General features: G+C 36.8%; 1 protein-coding gene and 1 pseudogene across 1 annotated transcript; both read left to right on the top strand.

Moving 5' to 3' along the window:
* Window positions 1-2338: 2338 nt before the first annotated feature.
* LOC118841876 (leukocyte cell-derived chemotaxin-2-like) lies at window positions 2339-9779 on the top strand. The gene is made up of 4 exons (XM_036749548.1): window positions 2339-2660; window positions 5434-5533; window positions 7070-7215; window positions 9339-9779. Exons 1-4 carry the CDS (start codon window positions 2618-2620, stop codon window positions 9503-9505), a joined length of 456 nt encoding a protein of 151 aa, XP_036605443.1. The 5' UTR covers window positions 2339-2617; the 3' UTR covers window positions 9506-9779.
* A 10010-nt stretch (window positions 9780-19789) lies between these two features.
* LOC118844191 lies at window positions 19790-20568 on the top strand (annotated as a pseudogene).
* Window positions 20569-22182: the final 1614 nt, after the last annotated feature.

Here is a 22182-nt window from a genome sequence, read left to right as displayed (position 1 = left end):
ATTTAACAAAATAAATTAAAATAGAAAACCACATATCAACTTGATCTGTGTTCTATTGTAAGTCAATAAGCACCCTCAAAGATGAAATTTAGAGGCCCCTATTTCTATGTGAGTTTGACACCACTGTTGTAAAGCATAGGAGATAAGGGAGTTTGTGACAGATCTTTCAGAATATCAAAATAGATTATTTTGCCTTATGATAGATGAAAAATTGCAATTATTCTATCTTAACTTTAATCTTATTTAGCTTAATTAATTTCAACAATTACAGGTCACTTGGCCTATGATTACAGGTTCACTTGGATGAATTTTCTCCGTGATAAAGCAAAAAGGCAACACAGGGAGGTGGAAAGAAAGCAGGGACTGGAAATTAGAAAAACCTGGGCTTCAGTCTCGCTTTTGACACATACTAATATGTAACAGTTGTGTGATGCCAAATACCTTAACCTCTCAGGACCCCACATGATTCACTAATCCTATAGATTGCAGAATAGTTACCACTTTGCACTGGTAGAAGGAATTTTCTCTTGAGAGTTTCCCACATGAATAAAATTTGAGGTCTACTCCTAAGACTTCCGGAATTTTCCTTTCTGTTTTTGGTCACAACAGAGAGGAAGCTGAGGTGTTTTTTTCCTGATTAATTTCATTTTCTATGGTATTAACTCAGCTACTAAGTTTGTTTAATTCACAAATATATTAATTTTAAAAATTAATCACAGACCTGAAAAGTAGGGTGTTAAGTGAAATGTGGTACCATATTTAGAAATTTATTTCCTCCTAACTTAAATTAGAAAATGGAAGTATGTCTCCACTCAAAAAGTTTTTGTCAAAAGAAATGATAAAATTATGCTAAGCAAAATAGCAGGGCATTTCAAATGACATTTAAAAATTTTTCTTTTCAATTAATTTTTTAAACATTCTTTTTAAAATTTTGAGTTCCAAATTCTACCCTTCTCTCTAACCATTATGAAGGCAAACAATATTATACCCATTATACATGGGAAGTTGTGCAAAACATTTCCATATTAGCCATGTTGCAAAAAAGCAATAAAAATAAAGAAAATGAAAAAAAATATGCTTTAATCTGTACTCAGACTCAGACCTCAGTTCTCTCTCTGGAGGTAAATAGCATTTTTCATCATGGGATTTTTGGAATTATCTTGGATCATTATTTCAATTAGAGTAGCTAACTCTTTCACAGCTTATCATCATTACAAAATTACTCTTATTATGTAAAATTCTGCTCTTCACTTTGCGTAAATTCATATATCTTCCCAGGATTTTCCTGAAACTATCACCTTCATCATTTCTTATAGCACAATAGTGTTCATCACAGACATATAACACTTGCTCAGCCATTCTCTGCTTAATTGGCATCCCCTCAGTTTCCAATTCTTTGCCACCACAAAAAGAGCTGCTATAAATATTTTTGTATATTTAGGTCCTTTTCCCTTTTCTTTGATGTTTTTGGCAAACACACCACTGTTTAATACCACTTAAGTGGTATTGAAAATAACATATTTAAAGGAAAAATATAATAAAATAATCTTAATATTTAAATTATTTATACATGAACACAGCTAAAACAGAACCAAGATGCGAGTTCTGTGTCTTTGCAGGCTATGAAAAGCAACATGATATATCAAATTGCTAGGCATCTTGGGAAGGGGGGATGGAAGAGAGGGAGGGAGAAAAAAATTTGGAACTCAGAGTCTTATAAAAATAAATGTTGAAAATTACCTTTGCATGTAATTAAAAAATAAAATACTATTTACAAAAAAGAAAAGAAAAGTAGCATGATATAGGGAAGACAGCACTGAACTTGGAGTTAGGAAGACCTGGGTTCAAATACCACTTCTAACCCTTAATAATTATGTGACTATGGTCAAGTCCATTTAACATCTCAAAGCCTTAATATACTTGTCTGTAAAGTGGGGATAATAGTAGAATTACCATACAGGATTACTGTAAGAATTGAAAGAGATGATGAATATAAAACAACTGGCAAATGTCAAAGCACTTTGTAAAAGTTAGCTATTACTATTATATGGCATAACAAAGGAAGGAAAACACACATTGTGGAAAGGCTGAAATTATTAATTCTTTCCTCCAAACAATATGTAGAATTACCACAAGAAAATTCAGCAGTTCAACAATTAACATAATAAATATATCAATATATTCCTACAAACAGAACTTTGGCCATTCATTTGTTCTAGTCGATCTCCATAACTGAATGTCAATATGCCCTTCGCCTTCGTGAACCATTCGTTAATGTTTAGATGTTATGCTTTTTTTGTTTCTTTCTCTGCCAAGTCTCTTCCTCAAACAAAGTCTTTTATCATGTTCTCTAAGTGAATCACATAACCACTTGTAGCCCAGAAGGATTTCACTTCAGACATTCTCTCACACACTCACATGTACTTTCTTTCTTTCTCTCACCCTGTTTTCCAAACATTTTGTGTCTCTCACTAAATGAATGATTAAAAGCAATACCAATCTGTACTTTTGAGGCTAAAGTCACTGAAAAATATTACTTCCTTCCCTTTTTGACTATTACTTGGAAAGAGAAATATTCCAGCATAAGCGGCAACACAAGCAAACGAGAAGTAACAAAATGTCATTCAAGGTACTGATTTTGGCTGTTTTGATTTCAACTGGTAAGTCCAAACGACATTTTTGGAAACTTGCTTCGAATTTTCAAGATGTGTTGTATTGTTTTCTTTTTCAATCACAGAGACAACCATGACCAGGCTATTTAACTCACCTGTTCATAAGGGCAGCTTAATGATACCTGAATTTTATCTATGAGTTAGATCTTTAAGGAGGAAAAGGACATGTGGAAGCATCAGAAAATCCTTTTGGTTTACCTTGAATTTAGGGAAAACAATCAGAAATCAGTATTTTTAAAAAATTGATTTCAGGAAATGGTTTGTTGATTAACATTTTAAATTTATTTTAGAAAAATCAGTCGTGCTGACTAATGTTCATTAAGGTAACAGATTAAAGATTGTAAGCTCATTTGGTGTCACAGTTGGAAAGACTGATTGCTAACTTTGCAATTCATCTCTTCTATGTGGTTTAATTTTAAAAGCAAAATGTTCAATTATCTAAACTATGGTGGCTTTTTTATTTGTCAAAGTTGTCTCACTGAGTGGCTGTGTACTGGGCTCAGTCAAAAAGACCTAGGTCTAAGTCCATCTTCTGTCACATACAGGCTGTAGGACTCTGGTCAAATCACTTAACCTCTCAATGGCCCAGTGAACTGTCTAAAATTCTAAGTTTTAGAGATGATGCTAATGGGCACTGGTAGAAGAAGTTTCTTACCTGAAGCCTAATGAGATCACAGGTCCAGTTAAAAAAAACTCAACCTTCTCAGGGTCTTGACTGGCATTGGCATCATGATATGATTCTCAAAATTCATTTTTGTTTGTTACTATCAAATTCTGTTCATTTCTTTCCATATCACATATATTCCATATTACTAGTACTTTACCAGTGTTGAGAAAAATTATCCTCTTTTTTTAAATGTGATAACTATTAAATTCATTCACCTTTCTTGTTAGCTTTTGACACTAAGAAAATATATGATGTTGGGTAGTGATAAAGATTAAATCTTAGTGTGGATTATTTTCATTGAACTCATATTTATGTGAAGTTGACGTAAGTTTTTGCCCAGTACTGAATTCACTTTTTTTTCTTCTGGTGCTGAGTATATTTTAGTCATTTGTTTAGCTCCACCTGTTTCCACGTTTGAAGAAATTAAGCGTGTGTTTGCAATTCACAATAGATTTTGCTGATGAAGTTCTTTATTGGTCCAGGATTTGTAATTCCTCATAAATTCATACTTTGTGTGTTTAGTTTTATTTGTTTTCAGGATATAATAATATAGCATTCCAAAGCTATCTCAACATTTCAAAGTTATTTCTTATTTATCATTGCCCATTAGATGAGGTACAGAACAGGGTTCATTAGATTAAACAGTTTGTACCATTTATAATCTGAGAAAAACTATAATGTTGAAGACAAATGGTTGAAAGGTAAAACTTCATAAACAGCTAGAAAAACTCTAGCAAATTGATGTGTCATTACTATATTTTATAAATTTTGGAAAGTAAAAATTTATGTCAGAGTCAGGGGCAAACAACCAGCCCATTCTTTGAGGAGACAGAATTTGAACAATTCTTTGAATGACTGAATACTAAGGTGAGAAAGAAGGAACCTTCTTCATTATTCAGTCACTCAGTTGTGCCCAATGCTTTGTGACTGTCACTGCTTTTTAAGCCCTTCTAGACTGCATTATCTCCTGAAGCCTGTCCAATGTCACATATAAAAAGTTTGAGAGACATAATTTCTGGGTAATTAATTGTTTTATTAATTATGACTAGTGAATAATTAATAAAAAGGATTGGTCATTTGGGTGGTGGCCTATTGCTGCTTTTATGCCCTTGGAAGAGTGGGGGATCCTGGAAGATGGTAATAAACTCTGATTGGTTAACAATTAATGACAAGAATGAATATTATGAGAGGTAGACTTATTCTAATAAGGAGCTGAAAGACATGACTTTGATTATGTCACTTACTCTCAAACCAATCCCAGCCTTGGGCAATCTAGACAAAGGATCTACCCCCAACCCAAGCCGGAGTAGAAACAAAGGGCCAGAATTCACCCAGATTAAATTCTTTGTAAAGTTTTTCTAGTTGGTTGGACAGATAAGGTGGTCAAGGTAGGTAAAATTTGGGGCAAGGTCAGAGATTTCCTTGAAAGATGGACTTAGAATGAGGAAATGGGAAAGGAAAAAAACCTGGATCTTCCCAAGAGTAAATGTTTATTAACATAAGAGACAAATACTCATTTCTCTCATCAGCTCATGTTTATTGCTTCTGTGACACTACCTATCCATCTCATGCTCTGCCATCCCCTTCTTCTTTTGTCTTAAATCTTTCCCAATATCAGGGTCTTTTCCAATGAGTGCTATCTTCTTATCATGTGGCCAAAGTATTTAAACTTCAACTTCAGTATTTGTCCATCCAATGAATAGTCTGAATTAATTTCTTTAACTATTTTGACTGATTTGAACTCCTTGCTGTCCAAGGGACTCTCGAAAGTCTTCCCCAGCACCGCAATTCAAAAGCTTTCATTCTGTGGTGTTCAGCTTTCCTTATAGTCCAACTATAGTCCAATTGTCATAGCCATACATCACTACTGGAAATACCATAGCTTTGGCTAAACAGAGTTTGTTGGCAAGCTGATCTCTCTGCTTTTTAGTATGCTGTCCAGATTTGCTATAGTTTTTTTTTTTCTTCCAAGGAGGAAGCAACTTCTAATTTCATGGCTGCAGTCACTACCTACAAGTAATCTCTGAGCCCAAAAGCCCAAGAAAGGAACATCCTAAACAAAGAAAATAAGTGTCTCATTTCTCTCCTTTTCAGCATTGGCAGGACAATGGAATAGCCTATGTGCTGGAAATCCTTCTAATACTATCAGGAGTTGTGATAAACATGGATGTGGACATTATGGTGCTTCTAGTAGGTATGGTCTGCCAGATTTACTAGAGATATTAAGTCACCAGCTCTACCTCCATGCTGTTGTCACCCTTCATTTCCACAAGATTACCTCGTTTAGCTCCATTTTTAGGAAGTTATTGGTCTGTGAGGTAACACTCAGAGATGTAACTGTGTTGCTGATGCTGGGGCAAGTTTCAAGAGCTATAATGCCCAGACTGGACACAAAATTTGGATTAGAGTAAAGGAAATGACAAAGAAAGAAGCATTAATTCCTCTGAGTGGCTAAGTACACCCTAGGTATAAGACTGGAGGTTTGCTCTTCTACATCAAGTATTTACTCATGTGGATATTTATTCATAATGGTTTATATTCTGAACTGAAGAATATCAGCTACATTATTGACTTAATTTGGACAAAGAGAGTTTCAAGCCATACATTGTTATGAATTTTCTATAATGCATCTGGACCCACAAGGATTGGCACTTTTCTGGTATCCGGTTTGCTATACATTAAGTCATCTGTCTATCCATATCTACTACCTCCAGCTAAATCAAAGCAACAGCTCATTTATCTGACAACCTTAACCATAGATAACTTATTTAAATGCCAGAAAGGAAGGAGGAAAAATCTCATGAACAGCCAAAGCAGCTGTTAGAAATTTCATGCAGTCTTCCAAGAGACCTTTGCAAGCCTTTACTTGAAGCCAACTTATACATTTTGCAAAAATAAAAAAAGAAAATACCTGTTGAAATGTTTTTCAAGTTATCGCTGGTTAAAAACATTAATCTTGAAAAGGGTTCCTAGTAAAGGCCAGCACAATACTAACAGTCTTTCAATGAGAAGAATGAAAATTTCTATACAAGTATAGCAATTTGAGGCCATTTAACTAAATAGAAAACAGTCGTGTATCTCTTGAGTGCCATTGTCTTGTTACAATAGAGTATAATAAATGTTGGGCAGGTGGGCACTATAGAGTGCCAGGCCTGAAGGCAAGGAGGTTGAGCTCAAATCCAGCCTCAGACACTTACCAACTGTCACTTAATTCCATTTCCCTCAGTTTCCCAATATGTAAAATGGGCTTGAGAAGGATTTTCTTAACCAAGAAAATCCCAAACAAGGGTCACGAAGAGTTAGACACAATTGAAACTAAGTGACAATAACAACATAATAATGAATGGCACTCACAATGATTCTGAGTCATCGAGAAAGAGTTAAATTATAGTCAGTTGTCTTTAAGAAGAGAATTTTGATACATTTTCAGTAAAAAGAGTTTTGACCATTAAAGAGATAAACTTCAGTTATTTGGAAAATTAACTTATATAGAATACCTTCACAAATGGTAGAAATGTAAAGTGTTATTCTGTATAACTACACCAACAGTAATCTTCCTTCCTCCTCACGATGGCTATCAGCACCTTCAGAAGGGGTCAAAAATGAGAAAATGCAGGATGTAGGAATATACCAGGAATGTATTTTCAATGGCACACTATTCAGTGGGATAATAGTGAGATTTCACTGGCATGACTTGGCCACAAACCATATATTCTTATCTCTGTTTCAGAGGCCAACAAATGCACGATGGAGTGGATGTAGAATGCGCAGATGGATCAACTGTGTTTGCCCCTTTCACTGGAAAGATTATTCGTCAAGTAAAACCTTATAGCAAAAATAATGCAATTAATAATGGCGTACAGTTATCTGGAGGAGGTAAGTGGGCCAAAGTACTGATTAATAGGTTTTTTTCCTTAAGGAAACTAGAAATGGCTTTCAGATTGTTCTATGTTGCCTAAGAAAATAGAACTAAGACCAGTGGTTGGTAATTAGAGAGACAGACTTAGTTCCAATATAAGGAAAACATTTCCTGACAACACAAAGTATCCAAAGCAGATAGGGTTAGGGTTAGATACATATTAACCTCAGCTGCAGAGAAGTGAAGGTTGTATTACCACATCTCAGGGATAAAGCAGAGGGGTTTCCTGCCCAGGTATGGGTTAAGCTGTAGGATATCTGAGGTTCCTTCCAAATCTGACATTCTATGGTTTTATTTATTTCAGAGTACACAACATAGCTATACTTAGAAGGTTCACATCAAGGACCTTTGATATTATTTATGTGGGACTTCCTACAGTAATGCACATTGCAACATCTTTGCAAAGTCACAATTGTCTTTGAGAGTTTCATTGCCCCAAAATTTCTTCACTCCAAGGACAGACTGGACATTCTAAACTTAGATAAGCAGGACCTAAAATGATAGACCCAAAATCCATCACTAGCCCCTTATTTAGAGCCTTTCTAACTTTGTAGGCCCTCTCAGAGCTTCTATTTTTTAGGTCTAAGCTTTGAAGATACAGGTTCACTTTTATGTCATAAGGAGACAGAAGAGTAGATTTTTAAGTGAGTTTGCTATTTTCTTCAAATGATAAAATCTATGATGTAAAATATATAAAATTATATATGTATATATATGTACATATATATGTATGATACTAAGCCTCTTAGAAATCAACTGGCTTTATGCTCTTTCTTTGTTCATTTTCTTTAACATAATCTACAAATGAACATAGTGCATCTTATGGGTGAGTAGTATTATATACTAGAAAGATCCAAGATGGATTGGGTTTTTGTCCTGGCTCTTCTATTTCTTCCCTGTGTTTCCTTGAGTAAGTCATTTCACTTTCTTTACATCTCAATTTCCTCATGTGTCAAATGAAGAAGATGTATGCCTTACTTAGCTCACTATTATAAGAATCAAATGAAATACAGTATCCAAAAACATTTTATAATTTGTAAAGTACTAAAAATTTTTCAAGCTATTATTTTCATTCTAGATTGTTCCAACATAGGAAATTTTTTTCCTTAGAAATGATGTCCATTAATTAGGACCACTTTTAGCAATCATAACTGCAACCTTAATATTTTGAAATGTTCAATAAAACTCTCAAATTTAAAATGTTAACGTCTCTACTAGAACTGCATGGTTCTCTGAGGCTTTCAGGTTTTCTTCGGCTACAACAAACATACGGATATAAGTGTGGAGATCTCTGAGAGTTCATCCCTTTTTAATACATTGAAATTTATTTTAACCATTTTAATGGAAACTTTTAAAGATGAGCCATACACTTCTCTGCCTTCCTAAAAACAGAATTGAATTTATCCCTTTTTGATGATTCATTTAAAAATATTCATCATGAATGACCTGTAACAGCCCTCAGCCCCAGAAAACTGGCCTTTTTTTAAGAATGAGTATTCTGTTTTCCCCTAAAACAATAGAACAATAAATGCACCTATGTATAGTGACCTCATGTTTACTTCTAATTTACTATTTAGGATCACAGAATCATAGATTTAGGTCTGAATGGACCTTAGGTCACTGAGACTAACTTGTCATTTTATGACTGAGGACTCTGAAGTCCAGAGATGTTACCTGACTCTGCCAAAGCACAACTAGGATCTAAACCCAGGTTTTTCAACAGCAAAACCAGTCCACTGGACTGTGGCTTTTCCTGACTTTTAGACTTCTTGGCCTCCCACATACCACTCCCCCAAGGATTTTTTACCACTCTTTCATGAGGCACCTGAATTTTAGGCTATTTCAAGGTCTTTTAGCTGGAATCCAATGAATTAATGTTCACTAACTATGTCTCTAGTAATGAATTATAGAATTTTCTAGAACTTGAAATCAAACTCAAAGGTCTATGGTTTGTAAATAATTGTGTTTTAATTCTATCTTAGAGTGTCCTAAATTCCAGGGGAGAACAGATCCAACTCAGAGTACTGAGTAATCTCATTGAATCATGAAAATTGAGTAATTTAAATTTTGTTTTTTTTAGGTTTCTGTGTCAAAATATTCTACATAAAACCAGTTAAATATAGTGGTTCTATCAAAAAGGGAGAAAAACTAGGAGTTCTATTGCCTGTACAGAAGGTTTATCCTGGTAGCCGGTCACATGTACACATCCAGAATTGTGACCTGAGTGATCCTACTGGTTATTTGTAAATGGAAAGATGAAGACAAACTTAAAGGAACAACAGCAGCAGCTTATTAAACTTTTCCCCCTGCAATCTATTTGCTTTTCACTGAACTCATGGTCATATAAGAAGCTGGGCATAGTGCACCAATGTTTTGTTCACTTGATGTTGGGAAAGACATTTTTTCCCCTATACTTTCTATCCTATTTATTTTCCACAGACGGGATTTTGGGTACCTTTCCTTTACTCTTTCTTATTTTTTCCCGAGGCATATCTGAAATAAATATACTCACCACACTTTATCTGTTGTGATTTTCTTATCGAATCTGAAATAGGACTTTCATTAGTATTGTATTTGCATGTTGTAATGGATTTTAGATGCCCTGTATTTCTATTCCTTGTCCCCCTTCCCCCCAAGTTCCCACCCTTTAGTATAATTATTGTCACCACTAAAATGCTTTTATATATCCTTTGTCAATGCACTTAAAAAAGGATAGATCAAAGATTCCTTGGGTCCATTTATGGGATAATTTCATCTCTGATTATTATTGACATGTAGAATAAAAGCAAGAAGCAACTCTTGGTTACTCTGGTTCAGGAGTGGGGAATGTGCAGCCTTGAGGCACCATGTAGCCCTCTAGGTCCTCAAGTACAGCCCTTTGACTGAATCCAATCTTCATAGACCAGGGGATTTGTAAATACATATGCAACACTGGGAAGCTGTTCAACTGAATCAATTGAGTTTATCTTGGATAAAAACCCCTTCCCTGCTCTGAATATGCCCCAGCTATGGCCAAGTAAACTCCCTTTGCTAGCTGTTACAGGGATTATGAGTTTCATTTTGTTCCAGTTTTGAACTTAAACTCCTAGGGGATGGGACTGTTAGTCCTAAATTCATTACAAGTTCCTTGGAACAAAGTGTGCTGTTTTAATGGGCATTTCTCTTATTATCAGTAATTTGGAATATTTTTATATCATTGTTGGTTACTTGCCTTTCTTCTTTTGAGGTATGTCTGTTCATGACCATTTTTCTGTTCATGACCATTTTTCTATTGGGGAATGGTTCTTGTATATCAGAGATGTTAGACCTTTATTATAAAAACTTGCTGCAAAGATTTTTTTTTCTCCAGTTAACTGTTTCCTTTCTGATTCTAACTACATTGACTTAGTTTGTGATTTTATGTGTAATGGGGCCTTTTGGAGCATGCCCAGGTCACCTAGCACGGAGGCTCCCCTAAAGGGGCTTTCCTGGACATCCTGAGATTTCACCCCAACTACATGGATGGGTTTTTATATGCAATCAAAATTGTTCATTTTTATCTCATGTAATCCTATTTATCTCTTCTTTGGTCAAGAGGCTCTCTGCTATCCATAGTTGCAAAAAGAATTTCCTTCTCTGCTCCTCCAATTTGTTTACAATCTATTTTTTTGTCTCTATCCATTTGGAGCACATTATGGTATAGGGTATGATTTAAATTTCTGTCAGTCTGCTTTCCAATTTATCAATAGATTTTGTTGAGTCCCCACTATTTGCTATTCTTGGATTTGTCAAACGTTCTAATACTATATTTGATTGCTTCTGGGTCTTGTATACATTGCCTATTACACTGATTAACCTTTTTGTCTTTTGACCAGTAATTTTTATGACTATTATTTTGTAGCATAGTTTGATATCTGGTACTACCCACACCCTATTACTTCCTTTTAAAGATTTTACTTTTGATTCTTGTCTTCACCACTGAGATTAATTTTGCTATTTTTCCTAGTTCTATAAACTAGAAAAATTTTGGAGATTTAGTTGTAGGTGTGACACTAAATCTATAAGCTAACTTTACAAGTATTGTCATTTTTTGCCATTTGTTATGGTCTAAAAATGATCAATAACTGTCTCTCCAATTATATAAATTAGCCTTTATTTCTTTAAAAAAGCATTTTTCCATTTGTCATTTTTGTTATGTTATGGTATATAAAATAAATATCTATTTTTGTACCTTTCTACATTTAATTTTTTATATACTTGTAAATGATAAGAGTGCCACATGATACTGAAAATATCATGGTATTATTTTCTTCTGTATTTTTTTGGTCTACTTTAGCAAGCTGTTGACTTGATTTTTATGATTTTTCTTGCATCACTCTCATTTCTCTTCCCAATTTTTCCCCTACTTCTCTTACTTGATTTTCCAAATCTTTTTTGAGCTCTTCCGTGGCCTGAGACCAATTCATATTTTTCTTGGAGGCTTTTGATGTAGGCTCTTTGACTTTGTGGACTTCTTCTGACTATATGTTTTGGTCTTCTTTGTCATCAAAGACAGATTCCAAAGTCTGAGTCTGAATCTGAGACCATTTTTGCTGCCTGTTCATGTTCCCAGCCAACTAGTTGACCCTCAAGCTTTTTGTCAGGGTATGACTGCTTGTAGAGTAGAGAGTACTTTATCCCAAGTGTGAGGGGCTGTGCTGCTATTTTCAGAGGTACTTCTACACAGCAAGCTCTGTCACACTAGTGCTCCTTCTCCCCCAAGAACTGCCAAACAGGATTGCAGCCTATATTCAGACTGGGCAAAGCAGGTTTTGCACTTCTGCTCTAATGGACCACTTAATTCCTCCCACCAGGTGGGCCTGGGGCCAGAGGCAACTGCAGCTGGAAGCAGCCTCAGAGGTGCACCACCTCCCCAGGTGGTGGCCAACTGCGAACTCCTTTCACTTTTTCCCAGAAGTTTTTCCCACTAACCTTCTCTATTTTCTTTGGTGTTTGTGGGTTGAGAAGTTTGGTAACTGCCACAGCTCACTGATTCAGGGCACCGCACCTGTTCTGCCTGGCTCCTGGTCTGGTTGGTCCTAGCATGGCCCAGGCCAGCCTTTGCTCTGCTGTGCTCCCAGCTCCATGTGATATACCATTCCCAGAGACCATCCAGGCTGTCCTGGGCTAGATCTCTGCTTCCCTTTGCTATTTTGTGGGTTCTGTAGCTCTAGAATTTGTTCAGAGCCATTTTTATAGGTGTTTGGAGGGACCTGGGGAGGGGGGAGGTTAAGCAAGTCCCTCCTTCCCAGCCACCATCTTGGCTCTGCCCCCTCAATTTAGGTGATTCTTTAGGTTTCTCTAAATTAATCATCATATCATCTTTAAAAAGAGATAATTTTATTTTTTATTTCCATATGCTCATTTCCTCAAAATCTTTTTCTTGTTTTAGAAATTCTTCACCATGGTAAGGAATGGATTACTATTCATTTTCGTGTTTTTAATATAAAAAGATATTTTGTAGAAATGTTTTCCCACATTATTGATGTGATTTTTATTGTTTTGTTATTAATGATAGATAGAGAGAGAGAGAGAGAGAGAGAGAGAGAGAGAGAGAGAGAGAGAGAGAGAGAGAGAGAAAGCACGAGCTCAACTTTCCTTTGGTTCATATAAAGGTGATGTTCATTTCTTCCTTGTTTGTATAATCTTCTCACAGGCCACATTTATCACATACATGCCAAATATTAACTTCTCCCAGTTCCTTGTTTCTTTCCTAATGTATTACTTTTGCCCTCCCTATCCATCTTTTATTAAAACCAAGAAAATGGAACAAAATCACACCCAGGCCCCGTGTTTGTCTTACTTAGCTTCTTCTGCGACAATAGGATTTTGAAGCGACACTTGATTCTTCTCCAACTTAGAATGTAAGCACGTCATCATCATTTATCCTTTCCTCATGACTCAAATATATTTATTTACCTTTCTAGATTTCAATCAATCAATCAATCAATAAACATTTATTAAATACCTACTATGTGCCAGGCATTGTGCTAGGTGCTAGGGCTACAAAAAGAGGCAAAAGACAGTCCCTCGCCTCACAGAGCTTATGATCTAATCAGGAAACAATATATAAACAAGTATACACAGAGCAAGCTATATATTGGATTAATAGAAAATAGCAGATGAAAGGCACTAGAATTCTTTAACGTAAAGGGGTTTTGGGGAGGCTTCCAATAAAAGATAGGAGTTTAGTTGGGACTTAAAGGAAGTCAGGATTGGGGGTGTGGTGGGGGTGGGGGGCTCAGTGCCCAGAACAGAGCAGAAAGAACATTCCAGGCATTAGGGACAGCCCGAGAAAATTCCCAGAGCTGAAATGGGGTGTCTTATTTGTGGAACAACCAGGAAGTCAATGTCACTGAATCAAAGAGTATGTGTCAAGGAATACAGTGTAAGAAGACTAGGAAGGTGGGAGGGGAAATTAGAGGTCAACAGAGAATTTGGATAGGCAGATTTAACAATCATCAGCATAGAGACAGTAATTAAATACGTGCAAGTTGATGAGATCGCCAAGTGAAGTAGTACAGAGGGAGAAGAGAAGAGAGCTCAGAACAGATCACTGAGAGACGCCTATGGTTAAAGGGAATGATCTGGAAGAGGATCAACCAAAAGAGACACAGTAAAAACAGTCAAATAGGTAGGAGGAGAACGGGAGAAAGTAGGGACCCAAAAACCTAGAGACAAGAGAATATCAAGGAAAAGAGAGAGTGATCAACAGTTTCGGAGGCAGCAGATCTGGAGGAGAATGAAGATTGAGAAAAGACCATTGGCTTGGCCAATTAACACATCATTGGTAACTTTGCAATTTTGGTGGAATGATAATGTCAAAAGCCAGATTGTAAGAAGTTAAGAGTGAGAGGAGACAACGTGGAGACACCTGTTGCATACAGCCTTTTTGAGTTTAGCTACAAAGGGTAGAAGGGATATTGGACAATATTTAGCTGAGATGGAATGATCAAGTGAAGGGCTTTTCATGGGCATTTTCATAGGTAGTAGGAAATGAGCCAGCAAAGAGGGAGAGATTGAAAATAAGTGAATGAATAGGGATGGCAGAGGGGGCAAGCTATTGGAGGAGACAAAGATTAGCTTTGGAAAGGAGTAAGGTCACCTTTTCAAGGAGAAAGTAGCAGAAAGCATGTGAGGGACAGGAGATAAGAAAGAGGGGAGGAGTTCACTACGAATAGTTTGAATTTTTCTGCAAAATGTGGAACAAAGTTCTTGGCTAAGGTGGTGGGGTGTTGGGGAGCCAAGGGAGCTTTGAGAGGGATGAATAGGTTTGAAAGAGTTGTTGTGGAGAGTTGGATAGTGAATTGACAAGTTAGGTATGGTAGGAAGGTCTAGCAGCAGTGAGGGCCCAGTTGAGGTTACATAGCTTAAATTTGTAGTGTAACCAATTAGAACAGTTGCACAATTTTCTCCACCTTTGTTCAGTAGCAAACATGTAGGAGTGGAGGTGGTGAATGGTGGGAGTTATCCAAGGCAGAGGTTTGGCTGTGTGTGATGGGCAATATGATTGAGGGGGCTAGGGATTCAAGAGAGGACAGGGTGGAGTTGAACTGGATCACCAATGAGTTGAGATGGGGAAAAGAAGACAGTAGCTAGTGCAGGGGAGATGGTCAGAACACAAAGTTCAGTGTTTTATTCTGTTTATTTACTTTTCCAGTCTCACTTCTTGGACTGGGATTTTCTGCTTAGATCAGTCCTATCCAACACTTTTGAATGTCCATGATAAGCTCTGTTTGATCATGACACCTTTGTGGCCTAGATGCCTCTGTTATTGACATTCTGAATGTATTAATGGTCTTCCCCTATGCCTTAAGTCCTAGCTTCCTTCTCAGTTTCCTGGGTATTCACTGAGGGTTTTGACCTTAGTCAATCTCATCTGCTTGCACACTGTCCAATTTAGAATGGGTTTTGTCTCTTCCTATGGCACTGAGATCTAACAGTTAGATGTTGAAGATCATGCTCGGTCTCAGCTCTTCTCTGTGGATGTATCAGGGCTCAGTAATCTTAATGACGTGCACAATCATTGTATTATCCTTTCTCCCTCAACAGTGACCACAGGGGACACCCACTTCTATTCTGACAGGCTATACCTGGAATCTGAATCCTGTTGTTCTGTCATTTATTCATGTCCAACTCTTCATGACCCCATGGACCATACTGTCCATGGGGTTTTCTTGGCAAAGATACTGGAGTGGTTTGCCATTAATTAAGTTCTCCAATTATTGGAACTTGTGCTATCTTTCAACCTCCCAGTTCACGGATCAGTCTGGCTTCAGGATTTATGGGATCTTATACTGGCTTCCTTGGTATGGTTCATCTGTTAACTTCTGTTGCCCTTTGGTCTGTTTACCAGAGTTCACACTGGCTTTCCTTGCATGACCCCTGTCCAAGCCTTTATTGGATTCTGGCCTCTTTTTGTGCAATAAAGGAGCTTCTGTTTCTCTTTAGTTTAGTAGACTCACTGTTTCTCATTGCTCTATTTGGAGCCCTTTCCAGGTATTTGCTGAGGTTTATGTAGGAGAGTGAGGCTCCTTTAAAATCTTTGACATTGCCATTTTAATTGGAAGTATACATTTTCTGTTTATATTTCTGTTAAATTTATTCAACTCCGAAAGAAGAGCATTAAGATAACCTACAATTTCTTTGCTAATTATGTCTTTGCAGTTTTCTGAATTTTTTGCCTTAGGAACTTAGATACCATTCTTTCTGGTGCATCTGTTTAATAATGAAATTGTCTTTAGATGCTAGGTTGCTTTTAAGCACCATGTAATTTTTCTATTTATCTATTAACATTGTGAATTTTTATGGTTGTCTTATCAGAAATTATTATTACAACTCCTGATATTTTTTGAATCTCCCATAGCACAGTAAATTTTATTCCAATGTTTGATTTTTACTCTACATGTGTCTTCATTTTTAGTATATATATATATATATATATATATATATATATATATATATATATACAGAGAGAGAGAGAGAGAGAGAGAGAGAGAGAGAGAGAGAGAAAGAGAGAGAGAGAGAGAGAGAGAAAGAGAGAGAGAGAGAAAGAGAGAGAGAGAAAGAGAGAGAAAGAGAGAGAGAGAGAAAGAGAGAGAAGGGAAGGCAGGGCAATTGGGATTAAGTGACTTGCCCAAGGTTGCACAGCTAGTACATCTGTCAAGCGTCTGAGGCCAGATTTGAAGTCAGGTCCTCCCGACGCCAGGACCGGTGCTGTACTCACTGCACCACCTAGCTGCCCCTTAAATATATATTTTTAATACAGCAAATTGTAGTGTTTTCTTTTTATGTCCATTTTACAATCATATTTGATTTTACTAGAGGAGTTTAATCCATTTCTATATAAGGAATATAAAATTATGAATTTTACGTCATTTGATTCCTTCATATCCTTTCTAATCCCCTTCTCTCCATTTAAGTAAGTACTTGATCCTTATAATTTGCTTATCTTAACACTAATTTCATCTGTTTCCTCCCATAGATACCCCTGATGTCCTGATGATATCCTGCCCACACCTGAGTTCCTTGAGTGTCCTCTTATTAGTGATCTCTCTCTTCATTCTGTTTCCTTTCCCAGTCCAGATAAAAATACAATTCAGAATTTTCTGTGCTCCTACCCTGCATACTCTCTTGAGTAATATTAATTTTTGTTTCCTATTTTCAAGAAATATAATTTTATTTCATTGTTATCTTTTTTCACCTAGATAGCTAGTGGGCAGAGTGGATAGCCCTAGGCCTGCATTCAAGAAGACCTGGATTCAAATCCAGTCTCAGACATTTACTAGCTGAGTGACCCTTGGCAAGTCACTTAACTTCTGTTTGCCTCATTTTCCTCAACTGTAAAGTGAGAATAATGACAGTACCTACCTTGAAAGGTTGTTGTGTGGATCAAGTGAGGTAAAATTAATAAAGTGCTTCTCATAGTACTTGGTACAGAGTAAAAATTGTATAAATGCTTGTCCCTTGTCTTTCCTCCCCTCTTATTCCTTTCCACTTCTAGACTATGCAGTAATCTAATCTCCTATTAATGGACACCACATATACACTTTCCTTCTTTATTATAATATGTCTCTGTTACAAGATTGGTATTCTAGAATAGCTTTGCTCCCTCCTCTATATGGTTCATCTATTTATTTGTGGGGAGAAGGAAATGGTGAACCACTCCAGTATCTTTGCCAAGAAAACCCCATCGAAAACCCTCAGAATGAAAATCCTAGGACCACAAAGAATCAGCCGTGACTGAACAACCAAATTGATTTTTTATATTGTGGAGTCTTATCCACTTTTCCCTTCTTTATCCTTTTATCTCATTTTTTTTCTTTTGTGGAAGTGGTCTTCTGAGGAGCTTGCCTTCCAAAAATATCGATAAGAGAAACAGTATGACATACAGGAAGTTCCTGTGTTTCTATCTTTTTCCATGGCTTTATATTTACCACTGATCCATCCTATGGCATAGACATTCTGCTTCTGGATCTATGTACCCCATCCATCCTTACCTGGTGTTGTATGTCCCCAAGGACCCCTATATACCTCCCCCTGAAGGAAGATGTGGTCCTGAGTAGCACGACGCTTGCTCAAAGGTAGTTGCTTGAGGTACCAATTCCCCTGAATGGATTATGTGTTAAGACCCTCCATAGAACCCTCCACCTTCATAGGACTGGAAGTCCTGCTCCCTTCACCAAGTTCCAGTAACGAAGTGTTCTTTCTGCATTGTCCCATAGCACCTCAGGCTTTTACCTCTCTATCTCTCCCTCTTCCCCAATCATTGATTCACTCATGAGATAACCTAGGTTTTAGTTCAAATCTTCCTCTTTTCTTTTTCCTAACTTCTTTTAACTCCTTTAGATCTTTTGTCCCTAACTATTCTCTCTTTGCCCTTCAATAAATGTGATAGTTTTTTTTTTTAAATAAAGACAATAGGCTGATGTAGTTCTACAAGCACGAAGGGGATATTGGTTTCCTCGCTTAGTCTTAATAGTATGTATTTACCTATTTAGTGTTCAGTTTGCTTGCTTTCTTGTCAAGTACCCTGCTCGAATCTCATTTCTTTTGGAAGAATGAATGCCTCAAATGCCCCCGTTTTGTTAAAATTACATCTCCTTCCACTGAAGATAGGCATTTTTCCCAAATATTCTATTTTGAAATGCAATGCAAAGTACTTGGCTTTTGATATGTTCCAAATATCTTTTTTCATTTCTCATAGAGAAGAAATGTTGTTCAGTAGTTCAATTGTGTCCTACTCTTCATGACCCTGTGAGTCCTTTCTGACGCTTACGATCCAGTAAACTATAATGTCCATGGGGTTTTCTTGGCAATGATACTGGAGTGTTTTGCCATTTCTTGCTCCAGTGAATTAAACAGGTTAAGTGACTTGTCCACGGTCACATAGCTAGTAAATGACTGCAGCTGAAATTGAAATCAGGTCTTCCTGACTCCAGGCCCAGTACTCTATCTACTGAGCTGTCTAGCTGCCCCAGATAAAATACAGATCCCTGCAGGCCTCATATTGACTTAGAAAACCACAATTTAACATTATCTAATCTTATTTTCACTTATTTTGTTCAATATTTCCCAGTTCCATTTTAATTTGGTTCAGCCTGCATGTGGGGATTTTGTATGAGTTTCACATCTCTGTCTTAAAGAACTCTTTAGCAGTCCTCTCTGTACAATATTCAATTCCACTTGGCCCTCTGTAACTGGAATGGTCTTTGTTTTCTTTGAGTGACTCAGCTTACCTCACTGAGCCTCTGGATGCTGTGGCTTGCTCTTCCGGGGCAGGAAGCCCAGAGAGCATGCCAGGAAGCAGACAACTTCCTGTGTGATGAGTCATGGGGCTGGCTGAGGGGAGGTGTTAAAGTCTACGCTAGGGGGAGGGGCCAAGTCAAGAACCAATCAGCTCTGGTCATTCAGGCGGCGCTTGATGATGTCAAAAACTCTATAAGAGGGGAGAGGACAGCTTGAAGCTCTCTTTTTCCTCTTCCGGTTGGTGTGGGAAGCAGCGGGGAGCAAGTGTGACTCTGGGCCAGCCCTTGCTCTCAGGCCGAGCCCAGATGTTGGTAACTATGAATTGCATTGGGTCCGTCTGTTGATATTTGTAATTTGTTTGTATTTTGGTTTTGAGGTTTGGGGTACTGGTTTGTTTTTCTGCCAAACTAAATGAATGTTTTGAACCTCAGGGTGCTGGTTTTTTCCCCTGAAGTAAGTCAATGAATCTGTATTTGGTCTGTCTCTTGATGCTTGTCTGTATGCTCCCCTGAACTAACTGAATGCTAACTGAATGCTGGCATTTTCCCCTGAACTAAATGAATGTTGTCTGTATGCTAAGTGAATGCTGGATTAAAGTAAGCTGGTCAACCCCTTCACCGTGCTTTCCTTGTTTAAGCAGATAAAAAGAACCTGTGCTTTCCTGGCGTCCCAGCAGCCTCCTGGGTCCCGGCAGCCTCCTGAGTGTGGGCTGTGGGGGAGGGATCTTACACCCCCACCGAAGCTGCTAGCTGGGTTGTTAAAACACCCTCCTCTGAACTTTTCATGGGCTCTCTGTCTATCCCTCTGTGCCCTATTCAGGATGACTCTAGGCTTTGGCTATGCAGCTTTGATTCTTTCTGATGGAGCAACTGACGATGCAAAAGAAGGAAGTGTCCCATGCTGGTCTCCTCTTTGGTGGACTGGCAGGCCTGGAGCTGGTCAGATATCTCAGGATGCTAAGGACATTTCTGTTTCTTTAGCCACATCAGTGAATATGTCTGGCATTATGGGAATGAGATTTCACCGCTCTGGAAAATTCATATCAGCAGGATTAAATGCCAATGCCAGTCTCCTGATGGTTGGAGTACTAGGACTAAAAATTGTGATTAAACTTCAGCAAGCATAAGTATATATCTGAGTTAAGATAAATATGAAATTAGGAAATCTAAAAATTCCTAATGTTTGAGTGTATTACAGGAAATGAGCAGAGGACCTGGACATACGTCCATATCCAATACTTTTTTTTTAACCAAAGAAGCACTGAAGCAACACATCAATCATTATATCTCTATGTAGACAGTAATCACATCTCATGGTGTTTTGCTGCTATCGCAGCATGGGCTAATCTTCAACTATTCAAGTTGTCTCTGGAAGAGTCTTTGATGGTAAAGTATCTTGTGACAAATGAAATATTGAGTGCTGGTTGAAGGAGCTATGTATCTGCTGTAGCACAAAAAGTTGCATTATGAAAATAATTAAGAATTTGTATTTCCATCACATTTGGTTACCCCCAATTATACATGCCTATCTCAGAGCACCAATTAAATATTTTTTGTGAAATCAAAAAAGTCAAACCACATTTTTTTCCTAAGAATAAAATGGGCTTACTTAATATTACAATATTTATCATTCTAAAGTTGTGGGAGAGAACACCGTGTACATAAACCAGGAAACGTCTGGAGAAGAGACAATAAAAGACATCAGATCAATCTTCAAAGAAAAGTTATGATGTGAAAGAGGAAAGAGACTACTTCTGTGTTATTCCAGAGAGTAAAACTAGGATAGACATCCTGAAAAGATAGATTTCAGTTCAAAGGCAAGCATTTTCAAAGACCTACAGCTACTTAACTTTTGCAAGGTAGAGAATACCCCATGATAGACTATCATGATGGATAGTGCAGCATGATGGATAGTGCAGCTTTTTCTGCCCTGCCTGAGGTTAGACTAGCTGACCTTTCAGGTACCTTCCAATATTATGATATATAAATTAAATTCAAAATAGAATTAAGATATTATACAATCCTTGAATCCTTAAAAGGAATAGAACACAAGAACAAATAATTATTAATTTATCAAAAAGTTTGCCTAGGGAAGGCTCTGGGGGGCCTCATTATGTTCTCTTTTTATTGTATTGCATTTGCATTTTTTAAAATGAATAAAAATTAATTTCATTTTTATTTTTTCTCCATATTTATAAGACACTCTTTGAGACAACTTGAGACTTGAGATTTTACAAAATATGGGGTAAAGTGCTGACAAAATCCCTTTCTACAGCAGAGGGGCCTTTTCAAGTTTTGATTTTGTGGTGGCAATCTGGGTTAAACCACAGAGTGGCAGTAGCAGTCAACTTGGCAACTAATTTATCAAGGTAAGGCTTTGAAATTTATTGCTAGATTGCCGACTGGGGAAACCAAACAATCTATAAAATACACTTTTGGCACTTGGATACATCTCTAAAACTCCTAATAGGGAAAAAAAACACAACTCAATTTATTTTACTGATATTCTTTATATATCAGATTTTATTAAAAAAGCCACCTGAAAAGTATACAAATCTTTAAATAGTACTAGTTATTTCAAACAAAGAACAGTAAGAATAAGATGGTATTTGACTATAATTTCCCTTTAACTTTTTAATTTTATTTCTTTTTTCTCTGTAGAATATGCATGTTCTCAAGTACATAAAACAGCTAATAAATAGCATTTTAAAAACCAGTGAATTTAGAAAAGTTGCGCAAACCAAATTTTGTGTTATCAATCTTTAAAATTTATTTTAAGAGTGTATATTTCTAAGCATGTATACATTCTAAATTTGGGAAGAAAGTCTCAAAATGCTTTTAAACCTTAATTCACCAATCTCTAAACCTGAAAAATTAGTGACTCAGTTAAAAGAAAAAATCACAAAATTTGGAGTGAGTGTGCATCTTTGGCTGATTTAAAAACACACAAATATATTTTAGTAACTCTTTCTTTCTAATAAGGCTAAATGCAAAGTATTTGGAAATGTAACAATCTGTCATTCTTATTACTAAAACTGTATTGGCTTCATGCTTTTCATCCTATTTTTAAATGTCTAAAGACATGCTAAAACAGCTTTGAACTATCAATCATCAATTAAATAAATTCCAAATCTTTTAAAGGCCAGTAAGTTAAAAGAA

This window comes from Trichosurus vulpecula, chromosome 3 (assembly GCF_011100635.1).
Source record: "Trichosurus vulpecula isolate mTriVul1 chromosome 3, mTriVul1.pri, whole genome shotgun sequence".
NCBI lineage: Eukaryota > Metazoa > Chordata > Mammalia > Diprotodontia > Phalangeridae > Trichosurus > Trichosurus vulpecula.
Note: the sequence above shows the minus strand (reverse complement) of the source record. Positions and strands in the feature narration are given on the sequence as shown.

Excerpts from the sequence above, each read along its gene's own strand:
- LOC118841876 (XM_036749548.1), top strand. The coding sequence starts at position 2,618 with ATGTCATTCAAGGTACTGATTTTGGCTGTTTTGATTTCAACTG. Across the intron at positions 2,661-5,433 it reads GGCTGTTTTGATTTCAACTG|CATTGGCAGGACAATGGAAT; the intron begins GTAAGTCCAAAC and ends TCTCCTTTTCAG. Across the intron at positions 7,216-9,338 it reads CGTACAGTTATCTGGAGGAG|GTTTCTGTGTCAAAATATTC; the intron begins GTAAGTGGGCCA and ends TGTTTTTTTTAG.